Genomic DNA, 18,331 nt, shown 5'->3' with positions numbered 1-18,331 from the left:
AGACACATAGCACAAGACAAGACAAGCTGTGCGACACGTGCGCTTGTCTCTGCAGTGGTATGAGTGAGTCTGATGGATGCATCATAGCGGCACTGCCCAGGAAGAGGATTGGACCTGCTTTCTGTGCCGCTTCTCCGCGTATATCAGCCAGGCATGGGAAGGACAAGATGCAATACTGTGTGTGTACCATGGAATATTTATAAGGAAGCTCCAGTGCTCCCCCCTGATGTTTTTGTGTGGCCTGTGCAGCAGCAAACCGACGGTGGTGACGGTGACTGACGGTGACTGACGGTGACGGCCGGTTACGGATTGACATGACGGATACGGCGGGAGTGGACCGTCGCAGTCGATTTTCTAGGGTTCAACAGTTTGGCAGTGATATTAAGGGCACAAGGGCACAAGGGCACCATCAGCAGAGGCATTTTTGACCAGAAGCATGCCCCAGTGCATGGTAGACTACACGTAGATCACGGAGTATCTGAAAAGGCGCGATGATGCTGCACATGGGCGCGTGCTCGTATAGCTAAAACGCTCCCAAGAAGCCAGGGCTGACGTTTGTTGGGGAAGAGCAGCTTGCTCGTTGACAACCTTGGAACTTGACGCATCAGAAACGGCGGCTGCACCCTCCAAGCCCCCACAGAAGCAAGGCCTTTTTTACACTACTCCCTAGCCTAGGCCCCACTGGCGAGCTGCCCTGCCCTGACGTGCGTGGCAACCCACCTGCCCTGCTGCCCTGCCGCCCTCTCTCTCCTGACGGCCTGTATGAGCCATCGAGCACCTGGCCTGGGCATTCGGGCATTCTGGCGTCCACCTAGCCCAGCAGCACCTGTGGGCCCTGACTGCCAGCCCCTCGGCCGGTCTCGACCCTCGACTCGACTCGCCCACTGTCGGGCAAAGCTGGCAATCTGTGTTTGTTGACTGACGTCCACCCGCCATCGCATTGTCCCATCCGACTGAGACTTCTCCTTCAACAATCCTGCAGTGCCTGTGACAGCTCTCTCACTGCAACTCGACACGACACGACTCACCCACCCCGTCCGTTTCCTCCTTTATGGCTCTGTTTCTCTCCTCGGGTCTGTGCTTTTCGGTCTCTGGAACAGTCACGGCGCATCCGCTCTGACGAGATCACGACTGTTGGGGTCCAGGGGAGCTTTTCCAAGAGATTTGTAGGTGCTGCCCCTCCCCCAGTTTGCTTCCCCTTTGAGCTTGGCCATCCATCCATCCATCCGAGAGGCATCGCATCGCGGTCGGGTCTCTTGCCCTCGGGATACTGGCAGGGCAGGCCATCTTGATCATCATCCTGCTCCTCCTCCTTCAAAAACTGGGGTCCAACCTTCGACTCAAACGAACGGCGGAGGCCAGGCCAGGCCGAGTATGACTCTTGACAGGCGGCCCCTTACAGTTTTGCCATGCTGCTCCGTGCCATCCCATCCCATCCCGTCCGTCCCATCACACTGGGGACAGCCCTGTGCATCTGTCCCAGACTCCCAGCACGGTCAACTTGACCTGGGGCTTGCATCAGCAAAACACATCACAGCAGCAGCTATGGCGGCGTCGGTCTGGCAGGCAGAAGCACAGGCACGGGCATGGATGGCATCACAGGTCGTCAGGGCCAGCCCGGGGCTTGAGCTTCCTTCCAGCTTCCAACCCCGGACCGCACTGGGCTCGACTTGGACTGGCCTCGGCGCACGCAGACGACCCCAAACCTGGGCGGCAGGGCGGCAACCCCCAGCACGCTGATTCGGCCTCTCACATGCTGTTTCACTGCCGCCGCTGCTGGGCTGGCACCAAACACTCGAGCCCTTCTCCCACATCCCCCAGCGCTACCCGTGCCCCGAGCCTGCCAAGACCGTTGTGTTCATCCGCCAGCCCTGCTGCTTGGTTGGTTGGCCAAGCCTCGCTGACAAGTCACTTGGTTTCTCCGGCTTGACCTCATCCCCATCATCCAACGCTGACCCGCGCCTCTTCTGAGCAGACAATAGACTTCATTGAGATACCCCCTCGCGATTGACCATCACAGCTCGACCGCGACTGCATGATTTTGGGTGTATTTTAGACTGCCGTGCCGAACACCGCCTTCCGATCCCCCCTTCCATTCCGATCCCGCCTCCTCCCGGGACACCCTCCCCGGCAGCCTTCGACTACTGCTACATCACACGACACATCGCCATCATCCATCGAGACCATACCTCCTTGCCCTCGCCTGGCGCTGCACCTCGACCGCCGCGTGGCCATCTGTATGACCTCCGCGCAGCCTCAATATCTACCTCCCTACCACCTCTCCCCTGTCAGGCGTCAGGTCGCTGGCGTCGTCAAGTAGGGGGTTGTTGCCACCACCTCCAAGATGTTTTGGAGGTTTGGCGGTTACGCCAACATATCCACAATCGATACCATTCTCGACAAGAATGACTTCACACTCGAGGAGCTTCTCGACGAGGGCGACCTGATACAAGAGCTAAAGCAACACAATGCGAAGCTTATCGACTACCTGCGGGACGAGCCCGTCCTCGTCAGGCTGCTCGAATACGTCGTCGCCCCGAGATTAGAGCCAGTCGCGACTCCCGATGCTGAAGAGGACCAAGAAAAAGAAGCCGAGCCCGAGACCGAAAAGGGTAAGGGCCGTGTTCTGCCCTTCTCTCGGCCGAGGGCGTCTTCTAGGGCGTCCGAGCCCGAGAGCAAGGAGGAGGAGATGGAGAAGAAGCGCAATAGGTATGCGTACGTTGCAGCCGAAATCCTGGCGTCCGACAACTGGTCAATATGCGAGGCCCTGCTTGCCAACAAGACCATGTTGCGCGACTTCTGGGAGTTTCTGCGGCATCCTATCCCTCTCGACCCTCTACAGGCCAGCTACTTCACCAAGGTCAACGAGGCACTGTTTGATAAGAAGACCGAGGAGATGATCGAGCTGCTCAAGTCTATCGACAACGCCGTCCCGGACATGCTCAGGCATGTCGATTGCCCCATGATCATGGACTTGCTGCTGAAGATCATCAGCCTGGAGCGGACCGAGGCTGGCCAGGGAATAGTCGAGGTAAGTCCATTCCCAGACATGCCCCAGGATCGCCTTTCGCTAAGCTGACCGTTGCGCAGTGGCTCTATACCCAAGACGTCATGCCTACCCTCCTCTCCTTCCTCGGTCCCGAGCACAGCTGGGCCACACAGACCTCAGCTGGTGATTTTATGAAAGCCATCATCACTGTATCCGCGAATGCCTCCCAAAACGAGCAGACATGCATCGGCCCGAACGAGCTTACTAGGCAGTTGGTGTCGAAGGAATGCGTTGAAAAGCTAATATCCTACATGCTGGGCGGAGGAAACGCCTTGACCGTCGGAGTGGGCATTGTCATCGAGGTCATCCGTAAGAACAATTCCGATTATGACCCCGACGTTGGTGCCGAGGCCAGCTCGTCGCCTTCAAGTCGAGACCCCATCTACCTGGGCACCCTCCTGCGGCTGTTCGCCGAGCATGTCCCCGACTTCGCGAACCTGATCATGAACGCCCCCGCACAGAAGGCCCGCCTTGATTCCACCTTTGGCGACAAGATTGAGCCGCTCGGCTTCGATCGTTTCAAGACCTGCGAGCTCATGGCCGAGCTCCTGCACTGCAGCAACATGGGCCTGTTGAACGAGGTTGGTTCTGAGGAGCTCATCGCTGCTAGGGACAGCGAGCGCCAGCGGCTGCGCGTGGAGGGCAAGCTCTCGGCTCTGCGTGGCGAGGACGCCCCATCCTCGGCAGACGACCTCACTATGCGCATATCACACTCCTCTCCTGTCGACGAGGGTCGCCGACTGGAGATTACCAACATTTCCGAGGACGATGGCTTCGAGGAAGTCGCACACAGCAAGGAGATGACCGAAGACACCTCAGACGAGTTTGTCAAGGCCGAGGAGGATTTGCAGGCTGGCCAGGCAACCTCGTTCCTGGACAAGGATGAGGACGACTTTGTCGACGAGCCGCTGAGTTCGCCACGGCTTCAGGTCAACGATGCCAAGATCGAGGAGCCGGAGTTCGATGATCCCGACTTGGTGGTGGCACCCTTGTCTCCCTCAAAACAGAAGGCTAGTGAGCTGAACGAGCTGCCCCCGTCTCCGTCCAAGGACGAGGGTGCTAAGGTCGAGGAACTGGTGGAAGACATGCAAAAGTCCTTGCTGGAGGACAAGCCCAAGACCCCAGAGCCACAAGAGGCTGCACCGTCCGCGGACGGTAGCGGTGCTTCTACACCTGCGATTGATACCCCAGCAGCATCATCGGTAGCCGATTCTGAGACGACAAAACCTGAAGCTCAAGATCCCCAGCAGCCTGAAGCTGAGGCTCCATCTTCTGAGCCACGGCCCGAGGGAGTCGAGACACCCGCACCACTGTTCTCTCAGCCGCAAAACGCCTCCGATCAGGATGCCGCTGACACAGAAGCCCCGAAGGAGGCCGATGCGTCTGACGCTCCCAAGGAGGCAGAAGAGCCCCAGGATGCATCACAGGCTACCGAGGCCGACCAGTCGGAGCAGGCAGCTGGGGACGCATCTATACTTGTTGGCCATGAGATACAGCCCGAGGCTCAGGATCTAAGTAACGTGCAGCCTGTCGTGGGCGATTATCTGAAGATGCAATTCGTTGAGTATGGAATCGTTCCTACGATCCTGTCATTCTTCTTCAAATATCCCTGGAACAACTTCCTCCACAACGTTGTTTATGACATCGTACAGCAAGTCTTTAACGGACCCATGGACCGTGGCTTCAACCCCACGCTCGCAATTTCCTTGTTCGAATCTGCGGACATCACGAGCCAGATCATCAACGGCCAGCAAGCCAGTGAGCAGTCCCAGCAGCAGAACAGGACCCGCATGGGCTACATGGGTCACCTCACCCTCATCGCCGAGGAGGTTGTTAAGTTCACCGAGCGTCACCCGCCTGAGCTCCTCAGCGAGACGGTGCTGCAGAAGGTCATGGACCAGGAGTGGATCAACTATGTCGAGGGTGCCCTCGCAGAGACGCGCGAGCGTGACAACGCAATCCTGGGAGGTGTCCGGCCCGAGGTGGCCATGAGCAATAGACAAGCTGGTGGTCTTTCAGCGGTCGGTCTATCCAGTCTTGGCGCCGCGTTCGGCAGCTCACAAGGCGGTAGCTCGAACGCCCTGGCTGATGCGGGCCTTAACGGCGGCCTGAACGACGGGGGTGACAATGGTGGTGGCAACGGGATCGGGCCTTTTGCCATCTCATCGGGCACGTTGATGTCTGGGTTTGGTAGTAGTTCTGATGAGGACGAGGACGAGGAGGCTGAGAACGAGGAGGATGTGAATAATGAGGTTGGTATTCTTCCCTTTGCCCCTTCCCAACCACGCCCTAGGAGGCTGTCTGGTTTGTCTTCTTTTGCCGGCCGCCCTGTACCGCGGCTCTTCACCCGTTGTGCATCTGGCTTCTATGGGAGCGAGGACTGTATCGAGGATTGCGACTCGGACGACCCTGAGCGATCCTGCCCGGACTTGGACGACGACAACGACCACGGTAGCATCGACGAAGATGAGCTGGAGCCGCGCAAGATGAGCCCGGCGAGAATCACCCCTCCCCTCGCCGGCGGTTCTCATCGGGCAAGCTTGGCCGGGCCCATGGACGACTTCGAGGATGTCTCGCTGGGCGACGAAAGCGACTCCAACTCATTGGGCCACCTCTCGCCTGAGGAGTGGGAAGATGTCCAGGACCAGAGCCCGGAGCGCACGGACGACGACTTCACAGGCCCTGTCCAACAAGTGGACGATGGGGCGATGGAGCAGGAGACGTACGATGTCGGCCAAGCGGACGATGACAGCGACCCTCTCTTCAGCCTGCTCATCTCGGTGAACTTTCCGTCGGAAGAAGAGATGCAACCACGCCGAGCACGACGAGACGAGGAGATCCACCGGGGCATGGTCGACCTTGTTAGGGAGCTTTTCCACGGCAAATACCCCGACACGTTCCTGGACCGCATGGCCGACATACTCTCTTGTCCGCCCGGCAGCCCTCCGAGCGAACACGACATGAGGGTGCAGACCTGTCTTGTCGAGATAGGACGACTGGTCCAGAAGAGCACGACGCCAGACGAAACCACGAACCCAGAAGTCCGGTCAGACAAGCTTATAGCCGACGCAGAGGAGTGTTGAAGTGAAGAAGCAGCTCTAGGAAAATCAGTAGTTGTAGGAATAAGCACAATGACTCGGGTATACAAGAGCTGGAGTAATGGGCTGGCTGGCTGCCATGTCTGGTACAACAATGGGCGTCCATTCGGCCACCGGACCACATGTCCTTGCAACATCGGTTTTTGCGTCTCCATTCTGGCCTTGGGATTGGCTGTCACTTGTTGTATCCTTGTGGGTCTGCCTGATGCTGTGGGACGGTGGTTGGTGATGGTGGCCCATGCTCCGCGCTGGACTCCTCTTCGGCCGAGCGACCCCCTCTCGGCCACGATCCGACAGGCCCTCCGACCAAAACACAACCCATCATGCCCGGCCCATGTTGCTCTCTACGTTCCGCCGGTCGTCCTCCCCTGTTCCGATGGCAGCTATGCACACCATCTTGCCCTGGACCTCTCCTTCTGTCTATTTCCTTGTGTCATCACTATTGCACCGTTGCGATTTTCTAACGTTGAGTACAGTTAGGTATACATGCTAATAGCTCATAGTTCCGCGCCTACACCGACCCCCTCAACTCCTCAAGCCAGTCTGCATCCAACAGCTTGAACCCACCATCAATCCCGCCTCCGCCACCTCCCCCGCCACCGCTGAACATCCCCCCTTCCCGTGCCCGCATGGCCTTTGCGGCCCGGCTTGCCTCGAAGCGCAAGGAAGCAGAGGAGGCGGGTGAGGATGGGGAGGCCAGCGAGGATAAAGGCCTGAGTTCATTGCTCCAGCAGGGCAAGGAGAAGGGGGCCGATGAGCAGCTGCAGAACCCTTTCGCGGATGACGAGGACGATGAGGACCAAAGCGACGACGAGGATGAGGATGACGAAGGCGACCTCGGGCGGGGCGAGGGCGGCGGAGGACAGGGCAGCAGCTGGAACCGAGGGGGGTGGTGGCGCGGAGCTCTGACCAACAGGCCAGGCAAGACGACCAAGGAGACATTTGGTGACGGCAGAGACTCGAGCGACTCGGAAGGCGAGGCCGAGGGACAGGCCGGCGACGGCGGCAACAGCAGCGACGAAGAGTTTGGCGACTTCGCGATGCCTGAGACGTCGGGAACCACCGGGGAGGCGGGCGGAGCGGCGTCAGGCTTCGACGCGGAGCGGGAAAAGGTTCTTGTCAAGCCGACGGCTGTGCATCCGCCCGGCGGCGGGGGCGGCACCGGGAACAAGGGCAACTTCCTGGGGCTCTGGCCTTTTGCCAAGAAGGACAAGGACAGCAGCAGCCCTACCAAGGACGAAGCCGGAGCCGAGGGCGAGAAGGCAGCCGATGGCGCGGCGACGGGCGAGAAGCCCGCCGAGGCACAAGCAGCCGACGAGGCGGCCAAGGAAGACGCGGAGAAGTGTGCGGCCGGCACGGAGAAGGACGGCGCCGGACAAGAAGACGACAAGGACAAGGCCAAGGCCGAGCCGCCGGTGGTGCTGAGCGAGGACGGCGAGAAGGTGCAGCCCGCCATCGAGGCCAAGCGGCGCACGAGCATCGAGGAGCCTGACGAGGGGGACGAGGTCGTTGTGTAGGACGCAAGACCACCCATAGGGGCGGACTGGTGCTTCTTGGAGAGACCCGCGGGACGGTGAAGGGGTCCCGGACCAGCCACCACCACCACCAGCAGCGCCGCTCCTACCGACCCTTTTCAGGGGGCCAAGCCGTCGTCTCACCCCCGGCGGCGCAGCGCCAGTCACATAGAGGTGTACCGCGCACGGCTCGAACAGAACAAGATCCCACGCGCCTATGAGAGAGAGAGACGCGAGACGTGGGAAAGCTGGGGGGAGGGAGGGCTTCGGGCGAGTATCTGTATGTGTTGCTGTTGCTGTTGTCGTTGTAACGCACCGTGTATAATGGAGAAAGCTACTTCGGGAGTTCCTGGGGTCTTGCCGGGGTTTTGCCGGGTTTCTGTGTTTTACTTTTTGGTTAGAAAGGAGAGGTTTTTACCACGACGCGATGATGACACACACGGCCGACCCATCGGCCGGTGCTTGTGTGTTGGTTGCATGCAGGTTTTATACTGTAGTAGTTGTTGTCCGGGCCCCCGTCGGCGCCGTTGGGGGGGGGGGGGACCTGGCTGGCTAGCCTGTCCGTCTGTCTCCCTTGTGTTTTTTTTTCTTCTTCTTGAGAATTGTATTATATGTGTTCTTTTTACGCCGCTGTTGCTCTGTGGTAGTGGTGCCTTTTTTGAGGGTTGTTTGTTGGGTCGTGCATGGGTAGATACTCTCCAACAGTACTTGGCAGCTGCAGCAGCAACAGCAATCAACTGTCGAGCACATCAAAGATGCGGCTTGTGCTTGGGTGCTTCGGGCCGAGATCGGCAGAACCCTGGTGGGGGGGGGGTTGCGGGATCTCGGCTGCTGCTGACATGCGACGGAAACATGGGCTTGCTTCGTGTCACCAGCAGGTCGTCCTTGAACAACGACATGGCCTGCTTATTACCTGGTATAGCTCACTAGCCCTTTCCACTGAATTGATGGCACGGGCGTGATGTAGCCAGCCAGCCAACCAGCCAACCAGCCAGCCAAACGTCCCGGTTGATTGGGCCCCGCAAGTCGACGTCGCCTCGTCCAGCGTGAGCCACACAACACACAAACCAGTGGTTACGGTGCGGTGCAGGTGCATAACAAACCCCGCGGCCCAGTCGAAGCGCCAGGCGCCCTGGCCACCAACCACGCCTCAGCCCTCGGGACACACTCGCCCATCACATCCAGGCTCGCATGAACCCGGGTGTTTCATCGACGCATTCCTCATTCTTGGTCCCCGGACTGTGTCTTCTTTTTCCCTCTCGGTATCAAATAAAAACGTGCACATCCGCCCGTTCGTCCGCCCGTCCGTCGGGCCGGCAATCTATACATACCATGATCGTCAGGGCCCTGCTTGCCGTGTTTGCGGTGCTTTATGTGCATGTTTACTTGAGGGTATGTCCTTTTTGTTTTTGTTGGGGTTGGATTGTTGGAAAGGGGATGCTAATGCGAGGTACTTTTGGCTGGGTAGGCTTTGCATTTCCTTCGCCCGCCGCCCGAGAAGCGGACTTGATTGATGGTCGACCAAGGCGATAGCCACAAACGAGCGACAAAGACGATTTTATACTCAGTACGGAAGGCACCCGATAAAGAACAGCAGCAACCAAGATGGCCGCCACCCTGACGGTGACCCAGCCGCCTATACCTCCCACCCCCTCCTCCTCCGCAGCGTCGCCACCAAGGAGGAAGCGGACCAACTCACGGCTGCAGGCATGGCACGACGGCGCGGACAAGCAGCAACAGACACAAGGCCGGGGGCCGTCGAAGAGCAGGAGGCCGCCGGGGAGGCAAGGGGGGGTCAAGAAGGACCCGCCGCCGCTGCTACACAAGGTCGGGCTCGCGGCGCAGATCTACACCATCCGCGGCGCGATGGGCACTGTCGACTGGTTCCAGGGCTGGCGGGAGTGGCTGTACCCGCCCCAGGACGGGCCGGACTTTGTCAAGGCTTATGAGTGTCGGCCGGGCATGGGCGTGCGGTGCGTTTGCCCAGAGAGAGGGAGAGGGGGAGAGAGAGATGGTGGTTCTAACAAAGCCCGCAAACAGGATATTCTTCCCCAGGACCTTCGACCAGACCTCCCCGCAGACCCTGCCCACCATCCTGACCGTCCACGGCGGCGGCTTCTGCATCGGCACCAGCCGCGACGACGACGGGTGGAACAGGCGCGCCGCCGACTCCCAGGGCGTGCTCGTCGTGGCCCTCCCCTACGCCAAGGCCCCCCGCGCCCCCTTCCCCGCGGGCCTGGCCGACCTCGAGGCCCTGTACCTGGCCGTCCTGGCGGACGAGAGCCTGCCCATCGACCGGACATCATCGTCATCACGTGGGGGCAAGGGCAAGGGCAGGGGCAGGGCAAGGGGAAGGATCGCACTGGCGGGCTTCGACGCGGGCGCGAACCTCGCGCTGGCGCTGAGCCAGATGCCCGCCGTGCGTGGTGACAACAACAACAACGACGACAACAACAACAACAACAGCAGCGGGCCGGCGCCGACGGCCGTGGTCAGCATCTGCGGGATCCTGGACCTGTCGCGGCCGGCCGGGGCCAAGGCGCGCAACAGGCCGTACAAGCCGGGCCTGCCGGCGCCGCGGGGCGGGGCCGCGGACGTGCTGGCGCCCACGTACCCGGCCTACGCGTGGGGTTACGTCCCCTACGGGCAGGACCTGCGGGACCCGCTGCTGAGCCCCGCGTTTGCCGCGCAGCAGCAGCAGCATGGCGGTGGTGGCGGTGGCGGGGGGCTGCCGCCGCACGTGTGCCTCGTCGCCGCGGAGCTCGACATGCTCGCGCACGAGAGCTGGCGCATGGCGTGCCGGCTCGTCGCCGAGGGCGGCGTGGCGCGTGGGGACGGGCGGCGCGCGCGGTGGAGGGTGCCTGACCCCGATGCTGACCCCGATGCTGACGGGGCGCAGGCCGTGTGCGGGCGGGCGCAGGCCAGTGCCGTACGGGGGGCGCTCGAGATGGAGGAGCTGGGCGGGGGTGGGGGTGGGGGTGTGGATGCCGAGGACGGGCTGGGGCCGCGGAGGAGGTTTGGGTTTGAGGTTGTCTGGGGGGGCGGGGACGGGGAGGACGACCAAGGGGGCAGCGTGAGGTGGGTCCTCGTGCCGGATGTCGTGCACGGGTTCGACCGCGCGCCGTGGCGGTACGGCGGCGAGGAGACGGTGAGGGATGCCGAGCTCAAGACTGTTGCTTATGTTGATGCCGTGGGGGGGTGGCTGCGGGAGACGGTCTGGGGGGTGTGACCTGGGCATGTGGGGGAGGAAGAAACCCCTGCTCGTGAATGTAGGCAGAGTCTTTGACTTGTCAGGTCTCGCTGGGCTACACAGCAGTCATCCTCAGGCGTCGTGTGCAGGTAGATAGATATCCAGGGCACGAGGCTACAAAGGGCTTAGCTGCAGTCCCCCTCTAGCCGCCACACCCACCTGGGCATCATCATCCTTCGCGCCCCTGTTCAATCCAGCCTTGGTTGGTTGCTTATCAGTAGTACATACTATCCCGAAACACCAACATGGTATAAATTAACGGCCGTGAAGATACGTGACCAACCAACAACCCCAGATAGACATTCATCATCCCTCTGTCTTAGCGCATCCTCGCAAACAACAGACAAGATGGCCTCCCCCAAGCCCAAAGCCAACGACCCAGGCCTCACCCTCGCCTCAACGGCAGCCCTCCTCGCCCCGGGCGTCCGCATGCCCCGGCTCGGCTTCGGCACCTACCGCGTGCCGCCCGCCGAGACGGCCGCCGTGGTGCGCGCCGCGCTGGCCGCCGGGTACCGGCACTTCGACTCGGCGCAGCTGTACAACAACGAGGCGGAGCTGGGCCGGGCCGTCCGCGAGTGCGTGCAGTCGTCCGGTGTCAGCAGGGCGGACGTCTTCCTCACGACCAAGATCCGGTACCCGGGGGTGAGCGGGGCCAAGACATGGGGGAAGTTTGTTGATAGCGTCGCGAAGATGTCCGGGGTTGAGCCTGCGGGGGGGCGGAAGGGGAAGAGGAAGCGGGCCGTTGACGACGATGAGGGCCGCGAGACGGTTCCTGTTGCTGAGGGGGGGCGTGCAGGAGCAGCGGGGGAGGCGGCCGCGGCCCGGAAGGACGGGGAGGAGGAGTCCCGGTACGTCGACCTGTTCCTGGTGCACACGCCGTACGGCGGCGCGAACGCCCAGAGGGAGCGCAGGGAGATGTGGCTCGCGCTCGAGAGGGCGTACGAGGAGGGCAGGGCGCGGGCGATCGGCGTCAGCAACTACAAGGTCGAGCACCTCGAGGAGATGCGCGCGTATGCCAAGGTGTGGCCGCCGCATGTCAACCAGATACAGGTAGGTGGGCATCTTTACTACCACACATCAATGCATACAGACTTTCAAGTTTGTGGCGATGCTGACCCTACGCACGCTCACAGCTCAACCCATGGTGCCAGCAGCGCGAGGTCGTCGCCTACTGCGAGGAGCACGGCATCGTGGTGCAGGCGTTCAGCCCGCTCGGCCGCGGCGACCGGCTGGGCGACGCCGTCCTGGGCGCGGTGGCGGGCCGGTGCGACAGGTCGCCGGCGCAGGTGCTGATCCGGTATGCGCTGCAGAAGGGGTGGGTGCCACTGCCCAAGAGCGAGAGGCCCGAGAGGATGGAGGAGAACGCCGACGTGTTTGGCTTTGTGATTGGGGAGGAGGACATGGCGGTGCTTGATGGGCTTGATGGGGTCAAGATGGGGTATTTTGATTGAGGGGGTTGGTCAGTCAGGTATTTAGAGCCGAGGGAAGGGTTGCTTTGTGATGGTTTGGATAGTTTGAGTGTTTATGTATAGTTGTTGTGTATATAGACCGTCAGGTATGGCGACAGCCCTGCACTGTCTCAGATGTCAATATGTGTTTCCAACCCAACAAGCACGCGTTCCCTCAAGGGGGATCACGATTCAGACTGAGATTAGCCACGACATGATCCCCGGAGAATCTTTGCAGGCGGAAAAAGTTGGTAAAATTCAAAGGCATCATGTCCCTCGAGTTACGAACTACCAAGTGTCCGAAATTCCTCGATGCTCAGAGCTTGATAGTACCTAGGTAGGGTGTGTTCTCCCGAGTGTAGGAGAATGAAAGAGACGTCGGGAGCTTCCTTTCATTATCCCCCACCTCGGTCCTGCCATGTGGCAGCGGGAAGTAGTACGTCCGTCCAACAAGGAGTACGCAGCCATAATCGCCATTCAGGCACGGCAAATCTGTTTATAGTTCCTTCCAATATCCGGTTCAGGAATAGCGAGCAGGTGTTCTTCGGTGTTCTAGTTAAGTTTGGGTGACCGTCAGCCATAAAGAAAAGGCTGTCGCCCGTGCCCATGTACGCAAGAGCATCTGAAGTTGCTCAGCAGAACGATCAGTTGATTCAGCCTAGCTTGTTGTTTTGTTGGCAGAAACCTTCTCATCACAGTTCAATTCAACAGCCCAAAATGGACAACATCCGGCTTGCCAGTGCGCCCGTTCTACTGGACGATGACTCGCTTCGGGTCAGCCCCGACTGGAGGATGCGCTTGTTTCCACACGGGGCAGAAGATGCGCGCAGGGCCATTAATGCAATGAATACTCTTCAGGTATGTGTCTAATCATTCCGTTGCGCCATGAAGCAATTTGTCCTTCTGAAACATTGTCATGGAACCAGAGCACCAGAGGCGGGGCCATCGACCAGTACACCGTCGACCAATGCGTCGAATTTCAACTCCAATACCTCCCAGCAGCGACGTCGTCCCTCGTCTCATACATCGCGGCAGGCTCCACGGCCAACCCGACACATTTGTTCAACACAAATCTCTACGACACGGAACTGAGGACCCTGAGCCAGGCGTTTTGGATAGAGCACAGGGAGTTCTTCAGACACATAATAGCCAACTCATGGACAATGTTTCCCATCGGCGTGCGGGGCCACTTCCTCCTGGCCATCATACGCGCCACACAGGCCTACACGCCCGAACAGGGGTATATCGCAATGATAGATGATCTGGTCGTGTTGGACCCACTTAGGGACAAGGCGGTGGAAACCTTTGCGTACGAGCGCCTGCGGTACTACATACTCCTCCCGACAAGAGGGTTTGAGTTTGCAGGCAAGGAGCCGGCGAGTCTCTGGTACCCAGAGCACGGCGTGCGCGCCTCCACATGTGGGCTTAGGTTTTACGAGATCGTTCGGGTCATGATTGAGAGGATCAGCCAGTCGGTTGGGGAGAAGGGCCTCAGGGTAGATTTTGATGAAAGCCCAATTTGGCGAGACTTGAGCGGTATGTGTTCCTACTTCGATAAATCCTTCACTGGGGTCACAATACCCTCAAGGAGACACGAGCTGTCACAAATCTATCACATCGTGCTCAAAACCTGGATTTGGCTGACTGGCCTTGAAAAGGCGACTTCCAAGCCGACAAGGTGCGGGCCGAGATGATCGGGATAATGGCGAACCGCGCGATGCGGGCAACGGACTGGACGACCAGGATATGCCTCGTCCCCGTGAGCCACGTCAAGAACCGCACCTTGGACGCCGAGCGGGGCTCCTGGGTCCCGACCGGCGAGCACGGGTCCAGGCTGTACCTCGTGGGGTACAACACCGACATGCAGTACAACAACTTAGAAGAACATCCCGCTCGTCACAGGCATTATGGTGAGTCTCAGACCCCCCCCCTGCCCCCCCCCCCAGTTTCATGCCCCAGGACCTGGCCTAACAAGATGATGTCCTCATAACAGCCGGACCCCCCTCTCCCTCGTCATACGCGAGAGGCATCCCCGGAAGACATGCCGACGCCAACCATGGCGGCACCGAGTTTGCTGTCGAGAACCCCAGCTAGGAGCAGTAGAGGCTCACGCGCCTCGCTGTAGGCTGAGGTTCCCGGGGGACCTATACCGCCTCCTCCACTGCAGCGCGGAAGGGTCTGCCGACCACTGGATGCTGATGGCGGTGCCGACTACGGGAGCCCGTATAGCTTCGCTGGACAGCGATAACTCCATGCCGGACGCTATGTAGTCATGATTACGGACTTAGTGGCGTGTTGTTTCTTCTGGTGCGGTTGGTACGGTTTTGCGCTGGAATGAGTAGTATTGTAAACGGAAATGATATGTGTAGTTGTGTTCGGGAGAAGCTGATATACAAAATCCTATATATACACGCCAAATCATTGGCATTATGGCTGAGTCAACAGGTACAAAATCATCTCGGACCATACGCATCGCGATATGCCCGTTGTTGAGGAGTCATATCGGCCAGCATCTTCGCCTCCGACTGCGCTCGTCTCTTTTCCTTCTGGGCCCTGGTCGGCTCAAAAGGAGGTGGTTGGGGCAGTTCGTCCTTATGCGAGTACGCTTCCATGATGAATCCCAGCAGTGCCTTGCGAAAGTTCTGCCTGCCTTCCACTGGGGTACCGTAAGCCCATCTCGCATGACCGTCCAGCGCTGTGTAAGGCAACTTGCTCGCCCTCCTCAGTCTGAACTCTTTGCCAGCAAAATGCCACAGGAAGAGGTTGTCCCAGTCGAACAGCGCCACGTATCTTGTTCCAAACTTCGAGGAGTAGGCGGCTGCTTGTTTCGTCAGGCACTTGGCGTTGTTCGCCATAAGGCTTTCTGTCTTCGTCTTCGTGACGAGGTCGATGGAATCGATGATCTCAAGGCGGTTTGCGACTGAACAGTCCCGGATTCGGCCACGGGCAAACTCAGCAGGCTTGATGTGCGCCCTGTTCTTGTACTCTATCACAGCCACGACCTCGCCGTCGATTTTGATGAGAGCGTCGCACCGGCAGTCATCGATGGTCACCTCCGCATGGCATCCAACTTTTTGGTCTGCGAGATGGCTCTGCAAGGCTATGACGACAGGGTGGAGTAGCCACAGCGCAGAAGAACGGACAACGTCGGCCTCGGTCTCGAGGACACATGGGCTGTATGGAGCAGGCAGATATGAGCGCGTCAGCTTGGCTTCCTGAGCCACGCAGACAGTATTTCCCCTTGAGGTATAATTGGAGAGATCTTTCTTGAACCAAATAGCCGGAGGGGTGGCGACCTGGGTAGAACCTCCTCGCGTTCTGATATCGATTTGGGGCACAGTCAGGTGCACGGGTCCATGCGACAGGATTAACAGTTCCTCAGAAAACGATTGGTACAAGGTAAGGGCGTCGAACTTTGGATCATAGCTTAAGGGCTGCTGTGGATACATGATAGAAGATAGGCTGGTTCAAAACGATAGTTCGGTCGTGCACAGCCAGTGTGAGACAACTGATGGAAAGTTGGGAAGCAGGTATTAATCTTTCGTAGCCACTTGATTCGAAGTGACGAGTGCCAGTGCAGATGGTAGGTCGATGAGAGCTGAGACTCATCCATAATCCGACTTGCAGGTCACACAGATCTCTTATAAGCTCCAGCCTCCAAGAAGGCTGATGACTACAACTTTCCAAGAACAAGGACCTGATGGCATTCGAGTCGAGACGGCCGAGGCCATCAACGCTCTGGCGTAACTCGAAACCAATACCTGTCCAATGAGAACATGGCGTCATATTCTTCCCCATATAATGAAAGTAGTAATATAAGTTGGAGTGGCCAGGTGCAGGCCAGCGAGCCGCTGAACCGGCCAGGTGAGGCATATCGGCGATAAGCAACATTGATAGTTCAGACCAGTATATCACAAAGGCCAATCGGAAATACATGGACGTTGCATCGACCAGGGATCACATGATATGCATTTGGTTTCACGATTATAGGCGTTGCTCAGCCGGCCAGTTTTGAGAGCCTCATGTGCACTTTTAGGTGCTCACCCGATCGCAGCCTGCGGTTAGCCGCCATGGGACAGGGTCTCCGACCGATTGGATAGATTTGCCGCTATGCCCCACATCCCCGGCTTTATCCAAGCGCCTGGAGAGCTGCGACCTCTTCAGCCGATGTAACCCTGAGCCACAGTTCCAAACAACCCATTTCTGGACCACGTTCGACGCACGGCTGCCCATCCCGTCAACCCTTAGGAGCAGGTACACACATACACCGATCGACCTGGGCGGGAACTCGTGCTTCGAGTCTTATCCCAGAACCATATCATCACAGCTGTACACTTGCTTCCACCACACCGTTCGCGTCCCTGTTTTCTTAGCTCGTCATGACCGACAAGAGATCACCACAAAGTCCTGGGTTTCGCTCTCAAAAACGATCCAAGACCTTTCCCTTGACAAGAAAGGATGAGGAAATCGATCATCCAGGTCGCAGTGCTACTCTACCGGTAACGGACAACATAGAAGCGCCCGCAGACACACCCTTCGGCAGCTCACCAAGCAACCAGACGAGCCCTGAAAATGAGGCTTCAACGCCGGGTGAGAATGAACACGAGAAACCCAAAGAAGATTCACCGGTTGCTCCAACACCAAGCGACCAGCCAATTACACACCAGCAGCCCCCTTCGTTGGCAGAGCACGAGATTGAAGATCCACAACAAGACAGTGATGAGAAGCCGTTAAGAAACCGCAGTGCTTGGTCGCCAATATCAGACGAAGACAAGAATGACGTCGGCGAAGACAAGAGCGACGCTGGTGAAGACAAGAGTGACGCTGGTTCCGGCAAATACGTCCCTCGTTACTACGAGGACGACGAATCAGAATCGGGCTCCCATGTGACGACCTTTGACGAGCTGAACGAGGAATTCGGCCGGTGGAGCGCACCGCAAGAGCCGCTCAGACCCGAAAATCCTTACAAAAAGGGTCAAATCCTTAACATTACAAAGCATACTGCTTGCGCCCCTTTTGGCCAGGACTACCCGAATTATGAAGGTGTCAGGGAACGTGCACCGGAGAGAGAGCTGCGGAGCAAGACGCTAGTGGACCTTTGCCTGGACCGGCCCCCAGTCGGAGGAGAGACTGCGGCGGCGGGTGAAGAGGCGCAGACTCTCGAGATCCTGGATGGGTTAAGAGTCAGGGAGGACGGCGGTGCTCAGATTGTCGTCTGCCGGGTCTCGGGCAAGCCACAGGAACTGGTGGCGAAGATCTACGATCCGCTGTACTACGGCTTCGCGCACAGGATGTGGTCAGACCAGCCGCGGGATGTCACGTACGAGGCCGACATGGACTATTCCCGGGAGGTCGCAGCCTACCTCGAACTTGACGGCCAACTCGGCGGCGCCGACATTCCCAAGTACCACGGCTCCTGGACATTCCAGCTGCCCCTGGAGCTCCCGGGCGGCAAAAAGACGCGGCATGTGCGGCTTGTGCTGATGGAGCACATAGAGGGTACACCAATGACGGATCTGAAGCCAGAGTTGTACCCAGAGTCGACGCGCATGGACCTGGTGACACGCATGGTTGAGACCGTGGCACGGGTCGACTTCGCCGGCGTCAGCCATGGCGATGTCTCGCAGCGTAATGTCATGGTCTGCCTGACCCAGGCCGACACGGTGGACAGAGTCGCCCTGATCGACTTCAACTACGCCGTTGTTGATCGCCTGGACGATTTCGAAGAACAGTTCCCCGATCTAGAACGGCGGCCGAAGCCAGCCAAGATGCCCAATCCAATCGATCGCTGGTGGGGTGGTGGTCTGTATAGCGTTGTCGGGGAGTGGCTTCCGGCGAGCTGGGAATTTAGGTGGAGAGCGTTGCAGGACTGGCTCTATGAGAAGTACGGAAAGTCGGAGGAATACGCGCCACCGAGAGCAACATTGGACTGGGATGAAGAAAATGTGCCACAAGTATGGATCGCCACTTGA

The 18,331-nt window shown here is 59.0% G+C and overlaps 5 protein-coding genes across 5 annotated transcripts; 4 read left to right on the top strand and 1 right to left on the bottom strand.

Annotated features, from left to right (window-relative positions):
* Positions 1-625: 625 nt before the first annotated feature.
* Positions 626-8,421, top strand: KVR01_005967 (uncharacterized protein). Its single transcript, XM_044794153.1, has 4 exons — positions 626-1,166; positions 1,976-3,031; positions 3,091-5,301; positions 6,651-8,421. Exons 2-4 carry the CDS (start codon positions 2,345-2,347, stop codon positions 7,662-7,664), a joined length of 3,912 nt encoding a protein of 1,303 aa, XP_044644770.1. The 5' UTR covers positions 626-1,166; positions 1,976-2,344; the 3' UTR covers positions 7,665-8,421.
* Positions 8,422-8,480: 59 nt separating this feature from the next.
* Positions 8,481-12,415, top strand: KVR01_005928 (uncharacterized protein). The gene is made up of 5 exons (XM_044783196.1): positions 8,481-9,053; positions 9,130-9,634; positions 9,702-10,886; positions 11,211-11,961; positions 12,045-12,415. The coding sequence occupies exons 2-5, from the start codon at positions 9,267-9,269 to the stop codon at positions 12,360-12,362; spliced, it is 2,622 nt and encodes an 873-aa protein (XP_044644731.1). The 5' UTR covers positions 8,481-9,053; positions 9,130-9,266; the 3' UTR covers positions 12,363-12,415.
* A 661-nt stretch (positions 12,416-13,076) lies between these two features.
* On the top strand, positions 13,077-14,453 carry KVR01_006294 (uncharacterized protein; the record flags this gene model as incomplete). The annotated part of the gene is made up of 4 exons (XM_044792242.1): positions 13,077-13,217; positions 13,286-13,895; positions 14,018-14,269; positions 14,353-14,453. 4 exons carry the CDS (start codon positions 13,077-13,079, stop codon positions 14,451-14,453), a joined length of 1,104 nt encoding a protein of 367 aa, XP_044645097.1.
* A 359-nt stretch (positions 14,454-14,812) lies between these two features.
* Positions 14,813-15,808, bottom strand: KVR01_005751 (uncharacterized protein; the record flags this gene model as incomplete). The annotated part of the gene is made up of 1 exon (XM_044788223.1): positions 14,813-15,808. The coding sequence occupies one exon, from the start codon at positions 15,806-15,808 to the stop codon at positions 14,813-14,815; it is 996 nt and encodes a 331-aa protein (XP_044644554.1).
* A 1,123-nt stretch (positions 15,809-16,931) lies between these two features.
* Positions 16,932-18,331, top strand: KVR01_006456 (uncharacterized protein; the record flags this gene model as incomplete). Its single annotated transcript, XM_044784627.1, has 2 exons — positions 16,932-16,949; positions 17,030-18,331. 2 exons carry the CDS (start codon positions 16,932-16,934, stop codon positions 18,329-18,331), a joined length of 1,320 nt encoding a protein of 439 aa, XP_044645259.1.

This window comes from Diaporthe batatas, assembly GCF_019321695.1.
Source record: "Diaporthe batatas strain CRI 302-4 chromosome Unknown Contig00006, whole genome shotgun sequence".
NCBI classification, from domain to species: domain Eukaryota; kingdom Fungi; phylum Ascomycota; class Sordariomycetes; order Diaporthales; family Diaporthaceae; genus Diaporthe; species Diaporthe batatas.
The sequence above is the reverse complement of the archived record's forward strand: the minus strand, read 5'-3'. Positions and strand labels throughout refer to the sequence as shown.